Raw genomic sequence first — 20,757 nt, 5'->3', positions numbered from 1 at the left:
GTAGTGACACATATCAACCTCTCATCCTCAGTCTCCTTCCTTATTTTAGGTTCTAACAATACCTTTTGGGTACATTACCACAAGAAACTGTGAAGGTGTAGCAAATCCAGATCAGTTGGGCGGTACACCTATGAGGGGTAAGAGCAAACCGGGAGACTGTTAGCCCATCTCCAAAGGCACAGTCATCCCACAAACCAATGTGTCAACCAAGAGGTGTGCAGCTCGGTGTGGGATAGGCATGTTTTGTGAATGTAAAAGAGTCATAATGTAATAGTACATTCATTGTCAGGACAGAGGGTGTTGAATGATTTTTCATTAGCAGAGACCCCAAGGACAGTGAAATTCACAGAAAAACTCTGCTAGTAGGGTCAGATAAATTCACAGACATTGCTGAAGATGTGCACATTAATTGGAAACTTGATACAGATATTGACATATACACCCCAGGTTTCTGGGTATTTTTCTGGGAAATGTTCCTATTGCAAACTGTCAGGTATCTGGTCTCTTTTTGAGGCTTTTTTCTTTTAATTTCCTTCTGCCCTTCCCTTCATCCAGCAATCTATGAACTGCATGTTGCACTGCAGCAGCAAGAGATGGCTGAGGTCCAGCGAGAAGAGGGGCTGGAGCTCCCAGTGGATCTGGACTACCGTAGCCTGGATGCTGTGTTGTCTTTGGAGGTTCGTGAGAAGCTGGCCTTTAGCCGCCCACAAACGGTAAGGCATTGCAGATTGGGGGCATTTTTGCACCACAGGCATAGATTCTTGTTGACAGTTGGGCATGCTCTAAAGACCAGGTCTCGCAAGTAAAGAATGGCACTAAATAAAGCGAGCAATGACCATCATGCCCATTCACTTATCTGTACACATCACAAACAGACCATGCATGACCCCCAACTACTCGATCCTTCTATGGTGGGTGGGCTCCTCCTCTGCTTCTCCCACTATCTAGAGATATTGCCCGGAGGAACCATGTCTCACTGGGTATACTTCCATGATGCTCCAATTACAAGTTGTTGATTAGTTCTAGCACAGACTGGTTTTCATGCCTTGATCATACGTTAATTCTTAGTTAAAAGGAGCTAGTTCCCTTGCCAATTTCGAAATCACAATTTGTCTTCCAGTACCATGAGTGAGGAATGGGAAGAGTAGGTAAAATGGTCCCCACTCTGTAAAATATGTCAAACTGACCGCAAACTAGCCTCAGCTTTTTGTGAATGAAACGTTGGTCTCTACATGCTCTGCTGATAATGGTTATGTGGTTGGCATTTATTTAATTTTAGTAGACTAAAGAAAGACACTTAAGGATTGGACATGATTTCAACTTGGTAGAGGAATTGATATCCACTGGCTAATTCAAATTGGGTCCATTACCTTTTTGAGTAGTAGCCCTGTCTGATGACACAGCAGGAGCCCTCTTTCTTCACCCTGGCTTCACAAAGTTCTCTTGGCCCTCCACTGCTTTTGGGAAGACTACTGGGAGTTTGGTTTTCTTTCCAGAGACGTGTTAAGGACATGCCCCTTAAATGTTAAAATCCTTTTCTTTTGACGCACTGAAAGCTAATTGATAAAATATCAGTGAACCTGCTTCATAGGGAGCTTATAGAAGGAAACATACACTTACAGATAAGCCTTGCACTGACATGTCATCACATATTGACTACAGTATTAAAATTAATGAGTATCTTTAAAAATATTACAGTAGAAAACAAAATGTACCCTGGGTGCATTCAGATTGTTTCAGAGGTTGTATGTTAGAATATTGTACACTGGAGTATTGTCTTTCGAAAATATTCTCTCTAAATATCGTTCGCAAAAATATCGTTCCATTGGGTATAGATTTTCTATCATTAACGGCAGCGTTGGCAATACATTTGTAAACAATATTTAGGGCACAATATTTAGGGCAGACTATTCGGAAAATGATATTCTGGTACCTACCTTGCCGGATTATCTTTTCTTAGTACTGTTGCTGCTCTTGATACAAAAGAAAATTGAAGGATTCAAGACACTTTTATCTGAGCATGCAGTTATGTTCCATGTAATTCCTGAATGTTGAGGGCAAGAGGGCGTTTTGTAGAAAACAAATTACCTTGTATGTGGTGTGGCAAGCTTTCTACCGTGACAATGATACCTGTCCTCTGGCTATCAATAGCGGTGAAACTGGATCCAAGATCTACTGAATAACATTGGCTAGATGATGGGCACCTGCTGTCCAGTAAGAGTGATCACTTGGTAATGTGCCTTCTGCATAGATTGTTTGTGAAATCTGAATTCGGATTCCAATCCAAGCAAGAAATCTAAGGGAATTAATTACCCTACTGCTGGAATCTAGGTGCAAACCGAGCTTAAAAAGTGTATTCTATGCAGTTAATTAATAATTGCACTTGTTATTTAAGCATAAAGCAAATTTGATTTCAGTTGTGTTCTATCTAAATAACTCGCTCTGTATTTATTATAATAACTTGGTCTGACCTGACATGCATATTCTTTAAACAAATAATGGTATAGAAAACTTGACCTAATTATATACTTTACAGTTTACCTATTAGCTTCCTTGTCCGCAAACTTTAATTCTGTCCATCCCCAGTGGAGGTTTATTTAAGTCTATGTTCAACGTACAGCTCAGTTTTGCGCCACAGCGGGAGTCAAAGGCTCCCTGAACTGACTAAAACTGGAGTATGCATGGAGGGCACCAAATGTGCCCTTCAGAGCAGTCTGGTGGCACTGGCAAGCGCCCCCTCCCCAGCTCAATACACCAAGTCCTGTATAGGAGGTGGTCACACGTCCCTGTGACAGGAAACCTATTGTTCTACCTTCCCCTGCTCGAGCTCAGCTCAGCAGGGCAGAAACGTGCCTGTGGTCGGCAGCAGCACTAGCTTGCTTTTAGACCACAAAAGGCTGGTACCGAGAATACAGGGGTGCACCCTAGGGGAACCCCCAGTACATGGGATCCTACATCCAACACTGGAATCGGTGTCAGGCAGGATTCCAACATGTTTGATACCAAACATGACCGGTTTCTGTGCAGCCAATATATAGTTAGACATCTCGTAACTGACTTGATGTCAATTATGTGTATTAAATGGCTAACAGCACTTACAAAGCCCAGAGTATCAACTCCGGGGTTTGTAGGGATATCCTGATCATGCAGGGGCACCCTCCCACTTATAACCAATCTCCCTGGCCTCTGTACTGAAGAGCGTGCCCTAGGGGTGACTTGTAGGTTTTAAATGTAGTGACCTCAGATATAAGGAAACATATCTGCAGTGCCAGGTGCAAGCACCAGCTCACACAGGCTGCAATGACAAGCCTGTTGTTACAGTGTAAGTGGACTCCCCTGGGTGGCACAATACATGCTGCAGCCTAGGTGACACATCTGGTGTTCCTATGCCCTGGGTACCTCCGTACCATATACTAGGGACTTAGAAGGGTGCACCAGTAGCCAATTGGGAATGTACCAAAGCATAGCATATACATTCCCCCTCCCCAATTCCATTTCAGTTGCAAAGTTCAGATTCACTCCATCATGTCAGCCCAAGATCTTAACATTCTTCTTAAGGCTCCTCAACCTGTGCATACCAGTTTCTCCACTGCAGCACATAGATTCATCCCATTGACTCATTCTGTCATGATTTAAATCTTGAACATGTTTCCTGCAGAGGTCACATAGCCTCTCTTTCTTTAAACAATGGCTATTTGTCTATCTTCCCCTGCATTTGCGTCAATGTCGACTGTTAAAACCATTGTTTTTAAAGTATATTTTCTCAGCAGTAAGAGACTGGAAATGTCTTTTGGCCTCACCTTCGGAAACAACCTGTTAAAATTTTTTGATCTAGATTCTATCATTGTGAGGCCTCATAGCAAAGGCAGGCAGGGCTGGTGGTGCGACCTATCTGCCACAAACGTGCTGGCGTACAGTAGAATTCATGGAGGAATTTGAACCAGGCAAGGTGTAAGAACATGGATATAGCTAGCACGCTAGGAGCCATTTTTGCCCCACTCCCGTCTTTGTCCTCGAGGACCACTACAAGCCTGCCTGTCAGCTGGCCCTTAGTCCTATTTACAATTGGGATATGTCCCACTTGTCCAGGGTTTCTAGTGTTAGGTAGCATTCGATTGGGTTGTACTTCAGGACCGCAGTGAGCATGTCTCTGTAGGTGTCATGGGCATGTATTAACTGTAATTATTTATAGAATTGTGTGGAGAAGAGCTGAAACTCTGTGGCAAGTTCCTCAAAGGATCAAATGTGACTACCTACTAGTGTCCAGATGTCACCCAGGGTGGATATGTGTATTCGGTCCCAGCTTTCAATAAGATAGCTTTACTGTCTCTAACAGCCATGTTTCCCAGCTCAAGGGTGTTGCTTGCCAAAAGAACAATTGATGGACAGAATGCAGAACAATGTCATACATTCACCCCAGTAATGGGTGTAAATCCATCGTTATTTTGCTCACCATGCCATTTCACTTTGGACCCAGCCATATTCAAATCACCTGGACTGGAAACAAGCATCCTAGGACCGGTTTCGCTTTCAGCCCTCAACAGCCAGAATAGCTTCACTCCAGTGGCATGGAGAGCACAGGACCCACGTCTGGGCATACCTGTCCCACTCTGTGTGGAATGCCATTTAATGTGTCTTGACGTGGCATGCCAGCATAGGACGGGAAGATGTGAGATCGGGGTAGGGTATGCAGTGGAGAACCGATGTAGAGCAGGGTAAGGATATCATGTGGCTGTATAAAGTTGAGTTCCAACTTCTCTGTCCGCATAAAACCGAGCATTTATCATGTGGGATGTTGAGTAATATAGCTGGATATTGACCCATCCCAATCCTGCTTTGTATAGCGTTATACAGTATTTTTCAAAAGAGACGCAGGGGTCTTTCCTACCCAGAGGAACATGCTGATGTTTGCACGTAGCCCTGCAAAGAATGTACTTGGCATCTCATACGGGTGATGCTGTAGGATAGAAAGGAAACGAGAGATAGTTAACATTTTAAATAACGCCCCTCGGCCCGCCATTGAGAGCAGTAATGATGCCCAGACTTTAAAATCGTTTTTTGTTTTGGACAGCAGTGGCAGTATGTTGAGATGCCAATAACGTTGTTGGGTGAAGGCAATTGTCAGTCCCAAGTAGCAGAAGCTATCAATCGCCACTCGGAGTCCTGCTTCCACTGCTACCTTCCCTGCATCCCACTTAATCCGAACCAGAGTGAGTTTACCCTTGATTACCCACAGTCCTGATGCGTCTCTGTAGAGTATGATAATTTTCATTAAAAAAGTAATCCCATTTTTAGTTAATTTGAAGAGAGTGAGTTGCTCCTTGAAATATTGTGAGTGGCTGAGCAGCTGCTCTGTGGAGGAAGTCCAACTCTTCTCCAATTTGACCACCTTATTAGAGGAGGAGTGTGAGCCTCAGTTAGGGTAGTTTACGGAGATGTTTTCTTTGGCCCCTAATCTTATACCTTGATGTAACCACACCATAGGTGTAGAAGAAAGCTTGCTTGTCAAGTCAAAGACATAGCAGATGTAATAAATGAAAAAGTCCAAGACAACTTCATAGTTGAAATCTCCAAGAGGCAACACTTAGGCATCATTGAGTCCTCATAAAGCCCCTGGACAGAGTGGTGACTGCACTGAAGTAGGGGTTGAGAAACCCCTGCTGTTGTATGTAAAACAGTGGACTCCACACAATACTGAAAGAGCACCAAGTGGTCAATAAGGTAGAGTAGCCCACTTTCTGGTCAGTTTTGACTTTTCCATTGAGTGCTGGCAGCTCCCAATTCCAAGAGTAAGACTACATTTTCACCCCCGAAGGCCTGTTTCAATTTTAGGTAATGTTGTATGAGCTACAAAACGCACCAACTGATTTCGAGGAGAAGGATGAACCATGACCAGTGTGTCCTTTATACATTTTATGTTGTCTACTTAGACAACCTGGCAGTGTTCAGGTGTTGCAGGGAGGGAAGAAAGCCAAGCTCACAGCCAAGGAAACCAAGTGCCAAGTGTGTTCTGCTTTGGTCAGCAAGTGGTTCTTGACCAAATTCACACAATCTTGGATTGGGAGACACAGCCTACCTAGACTCATGTGAGGGCACTCTTGGGTCTCTCTGGGTATTGCCAGATCTTCGTGGTGAACTACTGTTAAATTACTGCTCCACTCATAGCAATGATGCCTCAGAAGCAACCTAAGAAAGTAAATTGGATTGCTGATTGTCAGCTGCCTTTGATCACTTTAAAAAGTTTTTGTGCAAGGCGCTAGTTCTAAAGATGCAAGATTTCCATCAGTCTTCGTTGTTGAGACTTAAACTTTAGAGTATGGCGTTCTCTGTCAACAAAACGTGATAAGTTGAGACTACCCACTTGCTTTTGTTAGTTAGTGTTGGCTATCCATGGCGGAAATTAAGAAGGAATGTTTTGAGGTCATGTTGATATTGAAAACATTTCAGCCCTTCTTGTTTGGAACACAGTTTACTATTCAGACGGATGGCAAAACACTCATAATGTCTCACAGCCTTCAAGTTGTTCAATCCTATGTAGTCTTTTAATTTCATTATTGAGCACAAAGCCAGGATTTCTCATGAGATTTAGAATACTTTCTCATTTAGGTGTAATGTGGACATGTGATCTGTGAGAATGAAAGGCCCTGATAGCCTGTGCATCTGTACCACCGCAGCTATTTTTTTATATATTTTTTTTTCAAATTTCTATGCCAAATAGCCCTGATCTGATCTCATCTAGCCCTCAGTCACTTGTGCCTGGCTTTTTGCAAATTTTTGACAAACTTTTTTGAGATCTACTCCTGGTGTGTGGGTATATTACTGAGGAAACCAGCTGGTTTTAAGCCGTGTGGGGCCTGGTGTGTGTGTGTGGTGCTTGAAGCAACAGCACGATTACAAGGACTGCCGTGCCATGCACCCCAAGGCACTGACGGAACGCTTCCTAAAGCTCCACACTTCCCTGATTTTTCCCAAGGACAGAGCGACCCCCGCCAAGTTAAAAGAGTTTTATGAGGACATGCGCCTCAAATTTGGGTAGCCCAGCCCATTTGGAGCGCTTTGGATCCCACTTGGACGGGAGGGGCCCTACTGTATCTCAGACAGCGGGTACACCATCGGGCCAGTCAGGCCCCATGGATCTCTTGCTGGAGCTAGAGCGGAGTCGTCAGTGAGCGCTTCCTTAACGCCTGCTCCAGGGCCAGGGTTGCCAGTGCCCCTAGGTGGCACTGCACCCATCGTTATTCCCAACTCCTTCAAAAGAACGAGAGCAACATTGACGGACACCGACCATGCCCATGTTCTCTGGAGTGAAGTAGTGCCTTATTTACATGATGGGACAGGAGAGGAGACAAGTGGAAGTGGTATATGGACCCTTATGGTTACCAGTTCCCTGAAGAAGAGCAGGAATTGGACAACTGGTATGAGGAACTGGCGGAGGCTAGTGTGTTAGACACCTCACCGATACTAGCCTGGTCTCTCTTCCTACTGTGGCTACAGAGGAGGAAGCCTCTTCAGGGATGGTGATACGTAGAGCAGCTGAGGTCTTGGAACTTCAGTTGCCCACAGTGGCAATCAAGACAAATGTCTTGACAGAGGTTCTTCAACCGGGAGTGTCCCCTTCTGAACCCCTTCTCCCTTTTATTGAAGCCCTTACATATATCATACTTGGGGCCTCGTTCAAGCCCTACACAGGCGCTCCTGTGCATAGGCTGATTGCCTACCGTCATCACCCCACTCCTGGGGATCCAAGTTTCCTCATTCCAGCACCTCACCCCAGAGAGTTTGGTGGTCCAAGCATCCACGTCCAAGATTAACCTCGGGACATTCCCTACCACTCTACCAGATAGGAATTCCAAAAGGCTGGACACCTTTCACAAGAGAATGTTCTCTTCCGCCAGCCTAGCATTGTGGTTGGCGAACACTGTGCACCTTTTGGGCCATTATTCTCATACAATATGGGACTCTGTTCCGCAAGTGCTGTCTATGGTATTGCTGATGATCAAGATGCCAAAAAGTTCATCATAAGGTGAGGGCGTGACATGAACAACTTGCAGAGCTAGGCGATTTCCGTATCTTTGGCCTTGTAGTGCCACGTCTGGCTGAGAACAACTGTGTTTTTCAGGGGATGTCCTCAGGGACATGCCCTTTGATGGGTCTTGTCTTTTTGGAGAGAAAGCATATTCAGCGCTGGAGCACTTTAAAATACATCAGAGCTATGGCCCGGTACTTGGGCTTGTCTGTGGACCCTTGTCAACTCCAATCTGCCTTATGTCCCTTTTGTCACCACGGAAGGGTTCTCCAACTGCGCCTCTACCCTCCCAGCCACCATGGCCAACAGGCTTTTCATGGGCAGGGGTGCTGGTTTCACAGACAGCATGGGACAGCTGTTGAGTCAGTCTGCTATTCCCCCAGCAGCTGCTGCCTCCAAGCCTCTTTAGTTTGCCCTCTGAACACAATGGGTATCCAGTGCAAGGCAGGATTTGCCATCACCTACCCCACTGGCAGGCAGTGACATCAGACCTATGCATCCTCCAGAACATCCGATGGGGCTACTCCCTCCCGTTTGTGACTACCCCACCACCTGTGCCACCCATATACGATCGGCTGACAGAGGACCATCTTTCCTTGCTCCTTCAAGAAGTGCTGGCTCTCTTGGCCAAGGGAGCCATAGAGAGGATGCCTGCATAAGAAGTAGATTGCAGTTCTTATTCCTGCTACTTTCTGGTGCCGAATAAGGACAGAGGACTTTGCTTCATCTTAGATCTGTGCCTTCTCGACCTCTTCTTGAGGATAGAGAAATTCAAGATGCTCAAACTTGCCCAAGCCCTGTCTGCTCTTGAACCAGGAGACTGGATGGTAGTGTTGGACTGGCAGGATGCATATTTCCACATCTCCTTTTTTAAAAATTTTTTTGGGGGAACCTTTATTATTACTTCAAGCAAATACAAGCATGGGCCTACAACCACCCCGGCCGGCCGCTAGTCAAGTCGTAAGTACAGCAAATCAATGTGGGAAAATATAGCAGCCCGAAAACCGGGGTCTAACAAGTGTCCAGGATATGACTTGTATTCAAGCGTACTGGCCAAAATTCAGGATTCATGAAGGTTCATTTTACAATAAAGAAAAACCAAGAATCAATGCCATTTGGTCATACATGGTCCTACAATAACAAGCATGAAGCAGGAAATCTGCAAATAGTGCAAATACAATTGAAGTATTGGGGGTAAGGTATACGAGTCAGGATAAATGTAAACACAAACCTGTTGCGTAGCAAAGCTGCACCCCACCCCTCAAAACGAAACATACTGTAGGAAACATGAAAAACAACGACACCAAAAAGGAAGAAAGACAAAAGGGCCATAGAAACAAATAACAGACAAATGACAAATTAACAAACCCCATCCCCCTACCCTGCACTCCTGCAGAAGGCCATGGCCTACCCCCCCCCCCCCCCCCCCAGCAGCGTGCCTGTCGCCCTAAATAAGAGACCCGAAATATAGAAAAGGAGGAGAAAGAAAAAAATAAGAAAGAAATGGAGAAGGGCCCTCGATCTTGCCACCCGGCTCCCCCCCCACCCCCGCGCCCAGTAAACATCCTAAAAGCAAGATCAGAATAACCATGGAAAACATTAATCACCGATAGCACCATCAATAAAATCCCCGCCGAGTGTCCCCCAAATCACCGTCAGCCAACAATAAGTTCACTGGATCCTAGACGGTATCACCCCTGGCCTTTTCTATCAGTAGTACCAACATACGTCCACTTATCAGTCGGCATACAGAGCGGCGTGGAGGGCCCAAGTGATCCGGGCGGACCGGGCCGTGTTATTACTTCATGGGACTTCAGCAACCAAAACCCAGCCGAATATGTGTGGCGGAAATCCGTCTGTGTCTGTATCGACCCCGAAAACATCCTCAAGTCCGAACACAGTCTCACCATCCAGGGAGAGAGAGTCACACCATCCGGCAAGCGCTGAGACGTCGCCGGGGCAGCCCAAAACATAGGTCGGCGTTGTTTCCCCAGCCGCTGATTAGATATGTGCCCCGACGAGTAACTCACATGTACTACAGATCTGTCCAAGGCGATCTCATGAACCGGTTCTTCCAGCGTTTCCACGAACCTAGGCGTAGCTGGAGCACTCTTCACTGACATAGAGGCGGGCACGTCGGCACTTCCTTTAGATCGAACTGTGCCCATGTGGAACGGCGGGACAACAATGGCGGCCATCCTTCTTCCCAGGTCCCGGGCGTTACGGATCAGGGTCGCATGCAGGGCCGTTAGAGCAGTCAATATATCTTTGGACGTGGGCTCATTCTCGTGCCGCCAGACCCCTGAACTCTCCCGCACGGCAGCTTTTCTACCAGGATGTGGTCTGCGTAAGAGGGTGCCAGCCGCCATCTTAGCTGATCCGGCCTCGTCCTTCTTCACCTCACCTCGGGACCGGGCCCCACACCAGGGCCCAACAGGATTCACAGCGAGGACCCAGAAAGTCAAGGCAGGCTTCCCAGGGAAGAGCCACCAAAGGGCTAAACAAAATCTCTGCCGCTCCCCGGGAGCCGCCCGCCAATTCCGGGGGAAGTCCTTAGTTATGCCCGGACACAACACTGGAAAGGGGGCCAAATATCGTGCACTCCCCTCGACCCTGCTTTGCCACGCATCCCCACGAGGCACTCCGCTAGATGGACAGGGTCATCACTGTCGCCATCGGCCCATCAAATCGCCGGCGCCCTCCGGCAGACTCCTCACCTCCACCAATGGCCGCTGTTGTCACAGTCGCGGCCGGCTGCTCCTCTCACTCGACACCCCGGTCCCAGCTCCGTGAGGGCCGCAAAACAGTCGGGGACATTTCTTCGGGCCTGCCGCATGTAGAAGCCTCAGGAGCAAACGGTCAGTGAAAGTTTTCCTTCGCCTACTTAAACATGCCGTTACGGCTCAGGATAGTTGCCAGGATGTGTGCGCGGGGTGAGAGGGCTCACGGAGCCGAGCGTCTATGCGGCCATCTCGGTCGCTAGCTTGGCTCCTTCCCCCCCCCCCCCCCACATCTCCTTTTTTGTTTGCCCACAGACGTGACCTCTGGTTCACGGTGGGCTAAGAGCGCTTTCAGTTTGCTGTGCTCCCCTTCGGCCTTACCAGTGCCCCTTAGGTGTTCACGAAAGTGATAACAGTGGTTGCAGCTAATCTGTGTGGGTCAGGGGTTCTAGTCTGACCCTACTTCGTTGATTGGTTGTTGTAGGCTGTTTCGCCCTTATGCAGTTGTTTCCCACCTTCAGACTACGACGAGCCTCTGCATTCACTGGGTTCACTATAAATGTGCGTAAGTCACACCCGGCTCCCTCTCAGACACTCCTTTTCATTATAGCCATTCTGAACACAGTCTAAATTAGAAGCTTTTGCTAGGCTGAATTAATATATTTATACCAAATTTGAACAGTGTATTGAAGATGAAAATGGGAGTATTTTCAGAACTCATAAGGTGATGTTTTGAGAAAAATGGTAGACTTTGTCAAATATATCTGAAGACGATATATATACAAGTGATAAATCAAGCAGCATCAGGGAGACTGATGACTCATTACTTTGGTACCAGGGGTATTTGATAGAGACATCTAGCTGCATATCTTTGAAATGCCAGGCGTCAGGCTGGATCTGAAAGATTTTTTTTTGTGCGCCGATAGATGGTGTCGGTCTACTCAACGTGACGTCATTGGCGTCGTGTTCGTCGTCGTTATGACATCCGAGTCATTAATATAGCCACCACTATGGCGAGCTGATGTCAGTTCTTTTCTTTCCGCACCAGCTAGCGCCGTTCCGTCAACGAGAGCTTACCCCTTGTCATTTTTTGGTAGACTTTTTTCTACCTTTTGTTGACTTCTTCTGGTGTGCTAGGGATGTCTAGCAAGAAGACCTCAGGGGTTCAAGCCATGCAATACCTGTCATCGCGCCATGTCGGTCACAGACCCCCACTATGTGCGTCTTTGGTGCCTGGAGTGTTGCCATGACACAGAGTCGTGCTCAGATTGCCGGGCCATGGTGCCAAAAGCTTTGAGGGAGTGGTCCTTAAAGCTAGTCACACCCAGCATCTTGGAGGTCACTCTGTCGATCTCAGTCTCAATCCTGGTCTCGTCGAGAGGAAGGTCCGACTGCCTCTCCGGATGATCGAAGTCCTCTTCTTCCAAGTCATCACGATCTGGTAAGAGGCATCACAAGAAACACAAGAAGTCAAAGCGTGCTTCGAATTCGAACCGTCCGTCGCGCAACAAGATGGAGGAACCTCTGCGTTTGAGGCCCTGCTCCGTGGAGCGGGTGTCTGCCTCCTTTTCAGGGGCCGGGAGTGACCCCTGCCCAACTTAATGAGTTTTATGACACCATGTACAGCATTGTGGGTGACCCGACCCTGCTGACGCGCCCTCTCCACGCAGCCTCGGATGAAGGAGTCCCTTTGGGTTCTATGCTTTCGGCTTCGTCACTGCAGCCTCGTACTGGACCCGTCCCCAGGTCCGGACCAGCACCTGTTGCTCCTCCACAGCGACCTTCCCCAGCGCCGCGTCTGCTGTTCAGGTCCCCACTGGCGGCACCTTCCCAGTCCTCATTCCTGAGGAAACGGTGCCGGTCGGGCGTCCACCGATGCCCGAGACCAGTGCCGACGGAGCCGTAAGGCTCTATGCGGCCCAACCTGCCCTATTCTTAAGAGTTAGACATGGATGAGGAGGGTTGGGGCGTGGCTTGGATGCCGAGGAGGTAGGCAGCGTGAGCTCGGAGCTCCGTGCCCGATCCCGGAAAATATCCTGAAAATTCATTCGAACCCCGAGATAAAGGACATTATCCGGTACTGGACGGTACTGCGGAGGGTCCGGGACCCGCGGAGGACGACACCGAGCCTTCCCGCAGCAGTATCTTAACTTTGAAAAGCTGAACTCGGCCGAGAAGTCGCGGACCCCAAAATGGCGGCGGTGGCATGAGATTGCTTGTGACGGAGACATCTGCCCGGAGACCCACTGAAGACCGCTCCCGGACACGCTAGAGGTGCTGGCGGCCGCGTCGCGCCTCTCCCCAGGTGCTGGAAGAACTTTGGGCGCGCCCTTGGGCGGTGGTTGAGGACCGTCTCCTGATTGGGGCGACAACGGTGCGACAGTGACTCGGAGACGAGGACCCCGGATCTCAGGCGCAACTGGCGCTGGCCGGGCCACGACCGCTCGGTGCTTCCTGCCTCTTGGTGACACTTCTGGGCCTGAGAACCCGGCCGGGGGACGGTGCCCGGCGACGCTCGGAGGGCGACCAGGAACACATTTGAAGATCACCGCCCATCCCGGCCCAGATGGGGAAGCCGAAGCGGAAGGGAGATGGCGCGACCGACACTGAGGCGGCGGAAGGAGCGGAGAGAGACCAAGCGGCGTTACAGCGGATGCAGGATCGTATCCTGGAAGCCATCGCCACCACTAAGGATGCCCTGCAGCAAGATATAGCTCAGGTGGCAACGGGCTTGGGCCTCCTGAAGGCCGACCACGATAAACTCAAGGACAGGGTGAAATCCGTGGAGACCACGGTTAAGGACTTAGCCCCGGCCCAGGCAACGGTGAAGGCCCAGATGGCCGACGTGATGGACCGTCTGAAGGTACTGGAAAGGAGGGCCGAGGATGCAGAAAACAGGAACAGGCGCAACAACGTACGCCTAGTGGGCCTGCCGGAGAAAATTGAAGGCGACGACATGGTGGGCTACTTGGATAACTGGCTGCGGACGGAGGTGGCACCTGAAGGTCTGTCCCCCTTCTTCTCCCTGGAGCGGGCGCATAGAGTTCCGGCGCGTCCGCCTGCCTTGGGCCTTCCTCCTCGCCCGGTGGTGTTCAAGTTGCTCCATTATCGGGACAGAGACTGGCTTTTACAGAGGGCGAGAGAGGCAGGGCCCTTTCAAGTGGAAAACAACAGAGTCACCATGTTCCCGGACTACACGTTTGAGACTCAGCGACTTCGGGCAAACTTCTTGTCCCTCAAGCGAGAGCTCCGCCAGGAAGGCATCAAGTACTCCCTGTTGTTTCCTGCCAAGCTAAGAGTGGTGGTGGACGAAAAGTCTTTATTCTTCACGACTTCCGCGGATGCATGGGACTGGTGGGACACTTATAAGGCAGGAACGGACGGTGCTAAGGCCAGGGAGGAAGAGGCCAAGGTGGAAAAGCCGATCAGGCAGTCCCAACGGATCAGAAAGAATCGCAGGAGGACCGGGAAACCCTCGATGTCGCAGACGGAGGCGGAGAGGCAGGCGGCCCTACAGGCGGTGGTGGACTTATCTAGAGCCGCCAGGACTCAGTCTGGGAAGGGCACGGATTCGGAGGCCCCGGGAACGGGCTCAGAGACAGGTCTATCGGAATTTGGTGGAGCCCGGGGCCCTATTGTGACGCCGCAGACCTCGGGAGAGATACTGGAGGCGTGTTGAACTGGTTTGGCGGAATGGACTCGCTGGTTGGACACCGGGGCGATGGACCCACAGCAGTGGAATGATATTGACTGAGGTTTTGGGGATCTGTAATGTGGGGAGTGTGGGGTGGAGCGCGCGGGGCTGATTTGTTGGAGGTCTTATAGCATTGAGCCGCGCCTTACTGGCCCCTAAGGTCATCGCAGTGGGGACTGCGAATATTACCACCTTTCCTTGAGGGGTGGTCGGGAGTGTTGGTTTGGATGGGGGTACTTCCAGTTGCGGGGGGCCTGTCCTGGGGGGGTGGGAGTTGCGAGCGGTTGGGGTTGCTCAAGGGGTTGTAGTTGTTGGAGGGGTTTGGCTTCCTGTTTGGAGAGGGTGGGGGGGAGGGCCCGTGGTCGCGAGATTTAGGCGAACACTGTTCTTTGCTATATGGTCCGGTTGTGTAGGGGGGAATGGCTAGTACTGGAGCGTTGAAATGTGTGACCTGGAATGTGCGGGGCATGCAGTCCATGACGCGCAGACATAAGGTTCAGGCGTACCTCAAGCGTAGGGGGGTTCACATAGCGTTCCTGCAGGAGACGCACCTAAATAAGCAGGAAGGGGCGGCTCTACAAAGGCGCTGGAGGGGGCAGTTGTTCTACACGACATTTTCGGCATTTGCGAGGGGGACATTGATTTGGATACGGGCGGGGGTCCCCTTCCAAGTTTCGAAGTCGTCGATAGACCCAGAGGGCAGATATGTGGCGGTGGAAGGAAGGCTGAGAGGCAGGATGATATCGCTCTGCAATGTGTATGCTCCTAATGTAGACCTGCCCGCTTTCTTGTCCAATGTCTCGGGCAAATTGGCGGGTTACTTGGCAGGACCGGTCCTCCTGGGGGGGGACTTCAACTCGGTTGAGGATGGGCTGCTAGATAGGTCCCATCCCCCGCTACGCGCGTCCCCAGCACATAGGATCGCCAAGCGCAGATTAGAATGGCAGGAGAGCTGGGCCCTCACGGATGCATGGAGGGCGTTGCACCCCACCACTAGGGACTACTCCTTTCACTCGCACCTGCATGATCTACATGTGAGGCTGGATGCGTTTCTTTGTTCGGAATGTGTGCTCCCTGCGGTAGGAGGGGCGGAATACTTGGCAAGGACAATATCGGACCACAACCCCTTGTTGATGTCTCTGGAATGGATGGTGACTGTTAACTGCGTGCCAACATGGCGCCTGCAACCTGACACCCTGGACGACTTGTTGTTCAGGGAGGCCCTGAGTGAACGTATCGAGAGGTATTTTGAGGAGAACAGTGGCTCGGCTTCTACGAGGGCGGTTGAATGGGATGCTTTCAAGGTGGTGGTGCGGGGACACTGTATTGGGCACACGGCAGGGGCACGGAAGACTTTGTTGGATGACTTAGATAAGGCTGAGACACGGCTGAGGGATCTTGAGAAGAGACGCCCGAATCACCCAGAATTGCAGGAGGGGCTTAGTGGGGCGCGGGAGGGGCTGGCGGTAGAGCTAGAGCGGCTGCGTAGCTTCGACCACAAGGCGTACGTGACGAGGGCGCATGCGGAAGGTGATAAGGCGGGGGCGATGTTGGCTTGGCTTGCTAACCCTATCCGGGGGGGAGGGCCGATCATGAGGATCCAGGAGCCAGGGGAGGAGCCTTGCCACTCCCAACCCGGGATCCTGAACAAGTTCCGAGCCTATTATGAAGGGCTCTATCTGAGTGGTGATACGGGAGGGGCGGAGGAGCTTGAGGAGTTCTTGGACGGGCTAGAGTTGCCGCGCGTGGAGGACTCGGAGGCAGAAGAATTAGGGCGGCCCATCTCCCTCGGAGAAATAGGTTGCGCTGTAAAACAGATGGCTAGAAACAAGACCCCGGGCCTTGACGGTCTACCGATCGAATTTTATGGCAAATACCTAGAGCATCTTGCTCCGCGGCTGCGCGAGGTATACAATGAGGCGCAGGAGAAGGGCCGACTCCCGGGCTCTATGTGCGAGGCCCTTATGATCCCACTCTTGAAGCAGGGCAGAGAGGGTACGGCGCTGTCCTCGTACCGTCCGTTATCTATGTTGACGACGGATTATAAAATCCTCAGTAAAATTCTGGCCAACAGATTGCTAGTGCACATGACGAGCCTGGTTCATGGTGACCAGTGCGGTTTCATACCGACACGCAACACCACTCATAACATCCGCAGACTCACGAGACTGATGGGTGTGGACTGGCCAGACACCGTCTCCCCATTTGTCCTGTCCATCGACATTGAGAAGGCATTTGACAGCCTCGAATGGGGATACCTATATGAGGTGATGCGTCGCTTCGGGTTGGGAGACGGATATATACAGTGGACCAAGGTCCTCTATACTGAGGCGGTAGCGAGGGTCCGGGTGGGGGCGCTGATCTCGAGACAATACCCGATCAGGCGTGGAACTAGGCAGGGTTGTTCCCTATCCCCGCTACTGTTTGCGTTAGCAATGGAACCCTTCGCTGCGGTAGCCAGACTGGGCCGCCACTACGCAGGTTTGCCTTTTAGGGGGAGGCCGCACCTCATCTCCCTTTATGCGGATGACTTGTTGATGTTTTTGGCCAATGCCGGCGCCGACCTTCAGGGGGCGCGGAGGCTACTGGAGCAGTTCGGTAGGTTATCGGGCCTGAAGGTCAACTGGCCTAAATCCTGTCTGTTTCCCCTGAGGCCGGGGGAGCCGTGCCCACTCACTGCTCCGGAACTCCGGTGGGAGCCGCGCTGCCTCCATTATTTAGGGGTCTATGTTTATCACACCCCGTCCGACCTGCTGGATGGCAACGTAACTCGCTGTATTAACGCCCTGCGTGGATCTATGGACTTCTGGGCGACCCTACCGCTCTCTCTGGCTGGTAGAATTTCCCTGCTTAAAATGATAGCCCTGCCCAGGCTTTTGTACTATTTTAGGACACTGCCGGTATGGATCCCGAGTTCGGTTTTCAAACGCCTGAGGTCACTGATCATAGCGTTCCTGTGGGGCACGGGTAGGAGACGCATAGCGCTCGACACGCTGTTACGCCCCAAAGATGAGGGAGGTATGGCAGTGCCGGACTTCGAGGGATATTACCTCGCTGCCCAGCTGCAGTCTTTTACTCAGGAGGTGGCGAGAGTATATAGAGGTCCCGAGGACGCGAGAGTCGAAGGCACCCCGCGACACGTTCTAGCTTATATCACGCTACACCAGAAACTCCGAGTGGGAGACCTGACGGTCGAGGAGCAGTCTTTCCGTCTATGTTGGGACCGGGCCCGTAAGCGGGCGGGTGTCCGCCTTATGTACGCCCCCGAAATACCGCTGGGGATGGTCACTGCCCTCCCACATGGAGGTGACTGGTCACGCTTGCTAGGGTGGGAGGAGGCGGGAATACACGTGCTGGGTGACCTCTACGAAGATGGGGTGTTGCTGCCGTTCCGGGACCTGCAAGAGAGATTTGACCTACCGAGGGGTGACTATCTGCTGCACGCGGCAGTCACAGGCGCCATGCGTGCCCACTGGGGGGAAGGGCTGCAGGAACCAGGTACCTCGATGGCCTGCCAGTACGCCATGATGGCGGCGGGAACCTTTAAGGCCGTCACATGCCTGTACTCGCGGATGCAGCGGGAGGCCTTGCAACCTTTGGCAGCCCTGAAGGCCAAGTGGGAGCTGGACCTCCAGGTGGAGATACCAGACACGACCTGGGGCCAACTGCTGAGGAGGGCGCGGAAGAGCTCGAGGAATGCCAGGTTCCAATTGATCCACTTTTATGTTATCCACAGGGCATACCTCACGCCCGGGAAAATCCAACAGTACTTTGGGGCGACCGACGCTGCTTGCCCCAGATGTAATACAGCGGGGGCGGATCTGTGTCATATGCTGTGGGATTGCCCTTCTTTAGGCGACTATTGGCAGGAAGTTGGGCGGGCCCTTAACGGTGCGACGGACCGGGATATCCAGTATACTAAAGCAGTTGGCATCCTTCACTGGTTCCCGCACACACCTAGAAATACGATGTCGAGTAAATTTATAGACTTAGGGCTTATCTTGGCCAAGCGGGAGATCACGCGAAATTGGAAGTCCAGAGTGGGGCCCACGTATAAAAGATGGTATGGGGAGTGTCTGAGATGGGCCGCGTGTGATAGTACCTTACGATACCAGATGGCCTGGAGGTCGAATGACGAGAAAGCGCTAGAAAGGGCGACAGCATGGGAGGTGATGGTGCAGGCGCTCAGGGATGTGGACGATGAGGGGCAGGAAGGCGAGAGCGAACTAGCCGGAGCAGACCCTAACACGATACAGGAGAACACACCTTAGCGATTGTTTGCTTCCTCCTGCAACACACCAGGCACTGATGCATGGTTACTCAAGCGCAGCGCGACCACGGGGGAGGGAGGGTAGGAAGCTGGTTTGGAGGGATGTTGGGGTACCGAAATTTGGGGAGGGGGAGGGGCGTAAACCACAAAAGCATTCCAGGGTTATGTGCAAAATGAAGCGGTCAGACAATGTAAGAAGTACGAGACCGAGACGAAGATGAAGCCAACCGCATCACTAGCGGGGGAAGCCCCCAGGTCGAAACACGAATGTCATCAATTGAACTGGTCCATGTCATACTAATTTTGCTGAATATCTTGTCTGTACATTTATATTGGTGATGCAATAAAAATCTTTTAAAAAAAAAAAATGGATGAGGAGGGTTGGGAGGGGGAGCAGGATCCCTTAGAGATCCTGCAACCTCAAGAGATGGACTGGTATAAGGAACTGGGTGATGCAAGTGGCCTGGACATCTCCCCAGATTCTGGCATGCTGTCTCCCACTAACCTGGGTACTGGTGAGGGGGCATAATTTGCTATGGTGGTGCATAGGTCTGCGGAGGTCCTGGACCTGCAGCTCCCTACAGTGGCAGTCAAGACTAACACCTTTGACAGAGTTCCTGCAGCCTGGTGTCTCCACTTCAGAACCCTTGCTGTCTTTCAATGATGCCTTGACCGATGTTCTTCTGGGAACCTGGTCCAAGCCCAGCACAGGGCTCCTGTAAACAGAATGATTGCCCGCTGTTCCTCACCGCCCACCCCAAAAAGCTCGGTGGTTCAAGCTTCCATTTCCAGTGGCGCATTCCTTTTCGTACCCCTGGACAGGGAATTCAAGAGACTGGAATCTTTGGAAGGAAGATTTTCTCTTCTGCCAGTCTAGCAGTGCAGTCGGTGAACACTGCATGCCTTTTGGGCCGTTATTCCCATTCCTTACGGGGCACGGTTGCGCAGGTGCTGCTCAGTGTCTCGGAGGAGGACTGGATTCTGCTCTCCCAGGCTATTTCAGATGGGAGAGATGCAGCGAAGTTCGCCATCCAATGTGGCTTGGGCACGACAAACTTTCTGGGCAGAGTGATTTCCACGATGGTAGCCATACGTTGCCTCGCCTGTCTGAGAACGTCTGGTTTTTCAGGGGATGTCCTGGCTAATCTCATGGACATGCCCTTTGATGGCTCCTGTCTCTTTGGAGACAAATCAGATGCAGCACTTGAGCGTTTTAAGGACTCGCAGGCTACGGCCCGGTCCTTGGGCCTCACTACAACATCCCAGCCTGTGCCTGCTTTTTACTCCTTTCGTGTTTACTAAAGGGGCTACCAACCGCACCAACCCCATTCCAGTCAGAAGGCCCACACCTTCAGCAACCTCTGCGGGCCATGGGCACAGTTCACTCTGACCCCAAGGGTCGTTTGGCCAGAAGTCAAGCCAAGCCACAATCCCCTCCTCCACTGCAAAACCCTCCCGGTCCGATACCCAAGGATCATTCACGCCCATTGGTGGCAGAATACGTCATCATCTCCACCACTGGCGGGACATCACCTCAGACAGGTGGGTATTGCAAATAGTCTGACGGGGCTACTCCCTCCCCTTTGAGACTACTCCTCCATCCATGCCTCCAGTTTTTAATCCGCTGACGGAGGATCACTGTGCTCTACTCTGTGAGGAAGTCAAAACTATCTTGGCCAAGGGAGCTATAGAGAAGGTTTCTGGGTCAGAAATAGGCTATGATTGTCACTCCCGCTATTTTCTGGTTCCAAAGATGGGTGGAGGCCTTCGTCCTATTCTCAACTTCAGCCCTCAAAAACGACCTCAAATAGAAGTTCAAGACGCTCACCCTTGCTGAGGTCCTGTCTGCCCTGGACCCGGGAGACTGGATGGTAGCGCCGCACTTGCAGGATGCTAATTTTCATATCCCCGTATTGCCTGCCCATCGTCGCTACCTGTGGTTTACAGTGAGCCACGAGCAACTTTCAGTTTGCCGTGCTCCCCTTTGGCCTCACCAGTGTTCATCAAGGCAATAGCGGTGATCGCAGCCTGTCTGAGGAGATCAGGG

General features: G+C 51.0%; 1 protein-coding gene across 1 annotated transcript in view; it reads left to right on the top strand.

Annotated features, from left to right (window-relative positions):
- MTO1 (mitochondrial tRNA translation optimization 1) overlaps positions 1 to 20,757 on the top strand; it is a 342,142-nt gene that overhangs the window by 300,592 nt on the left and 20,793 nt on the right. The window contains exon 12 of the mRNA XM_086932362.1: positions 556 to 713. Within this exon, the coding sequence (XP_086788488.1) occupies positions 556 to 713 (158 nt within the window). The remainder of the gene's footprint in view (positions 1 to 555; positions 714 to 20,757) is intronic.

The sequence above is a fragment of the Lissotriton vulgaris genome, chromosome 7, assembly GCF_964263255.1.
Source record: "Lissotriton vulgaris chromosome 7, aLisVul1.2, whole genome shotgun sequence".
NCBI lineage: Eukaryota > Metazoa > Chordata > Amphibia > Caudata > Salamandridae > Lissotriton > Lissotriton vulgaris.
Note: the sequence above shows the minus strand (reverse complement) of the source record. Positions and strands in the feature narration are given on the sequence as shown.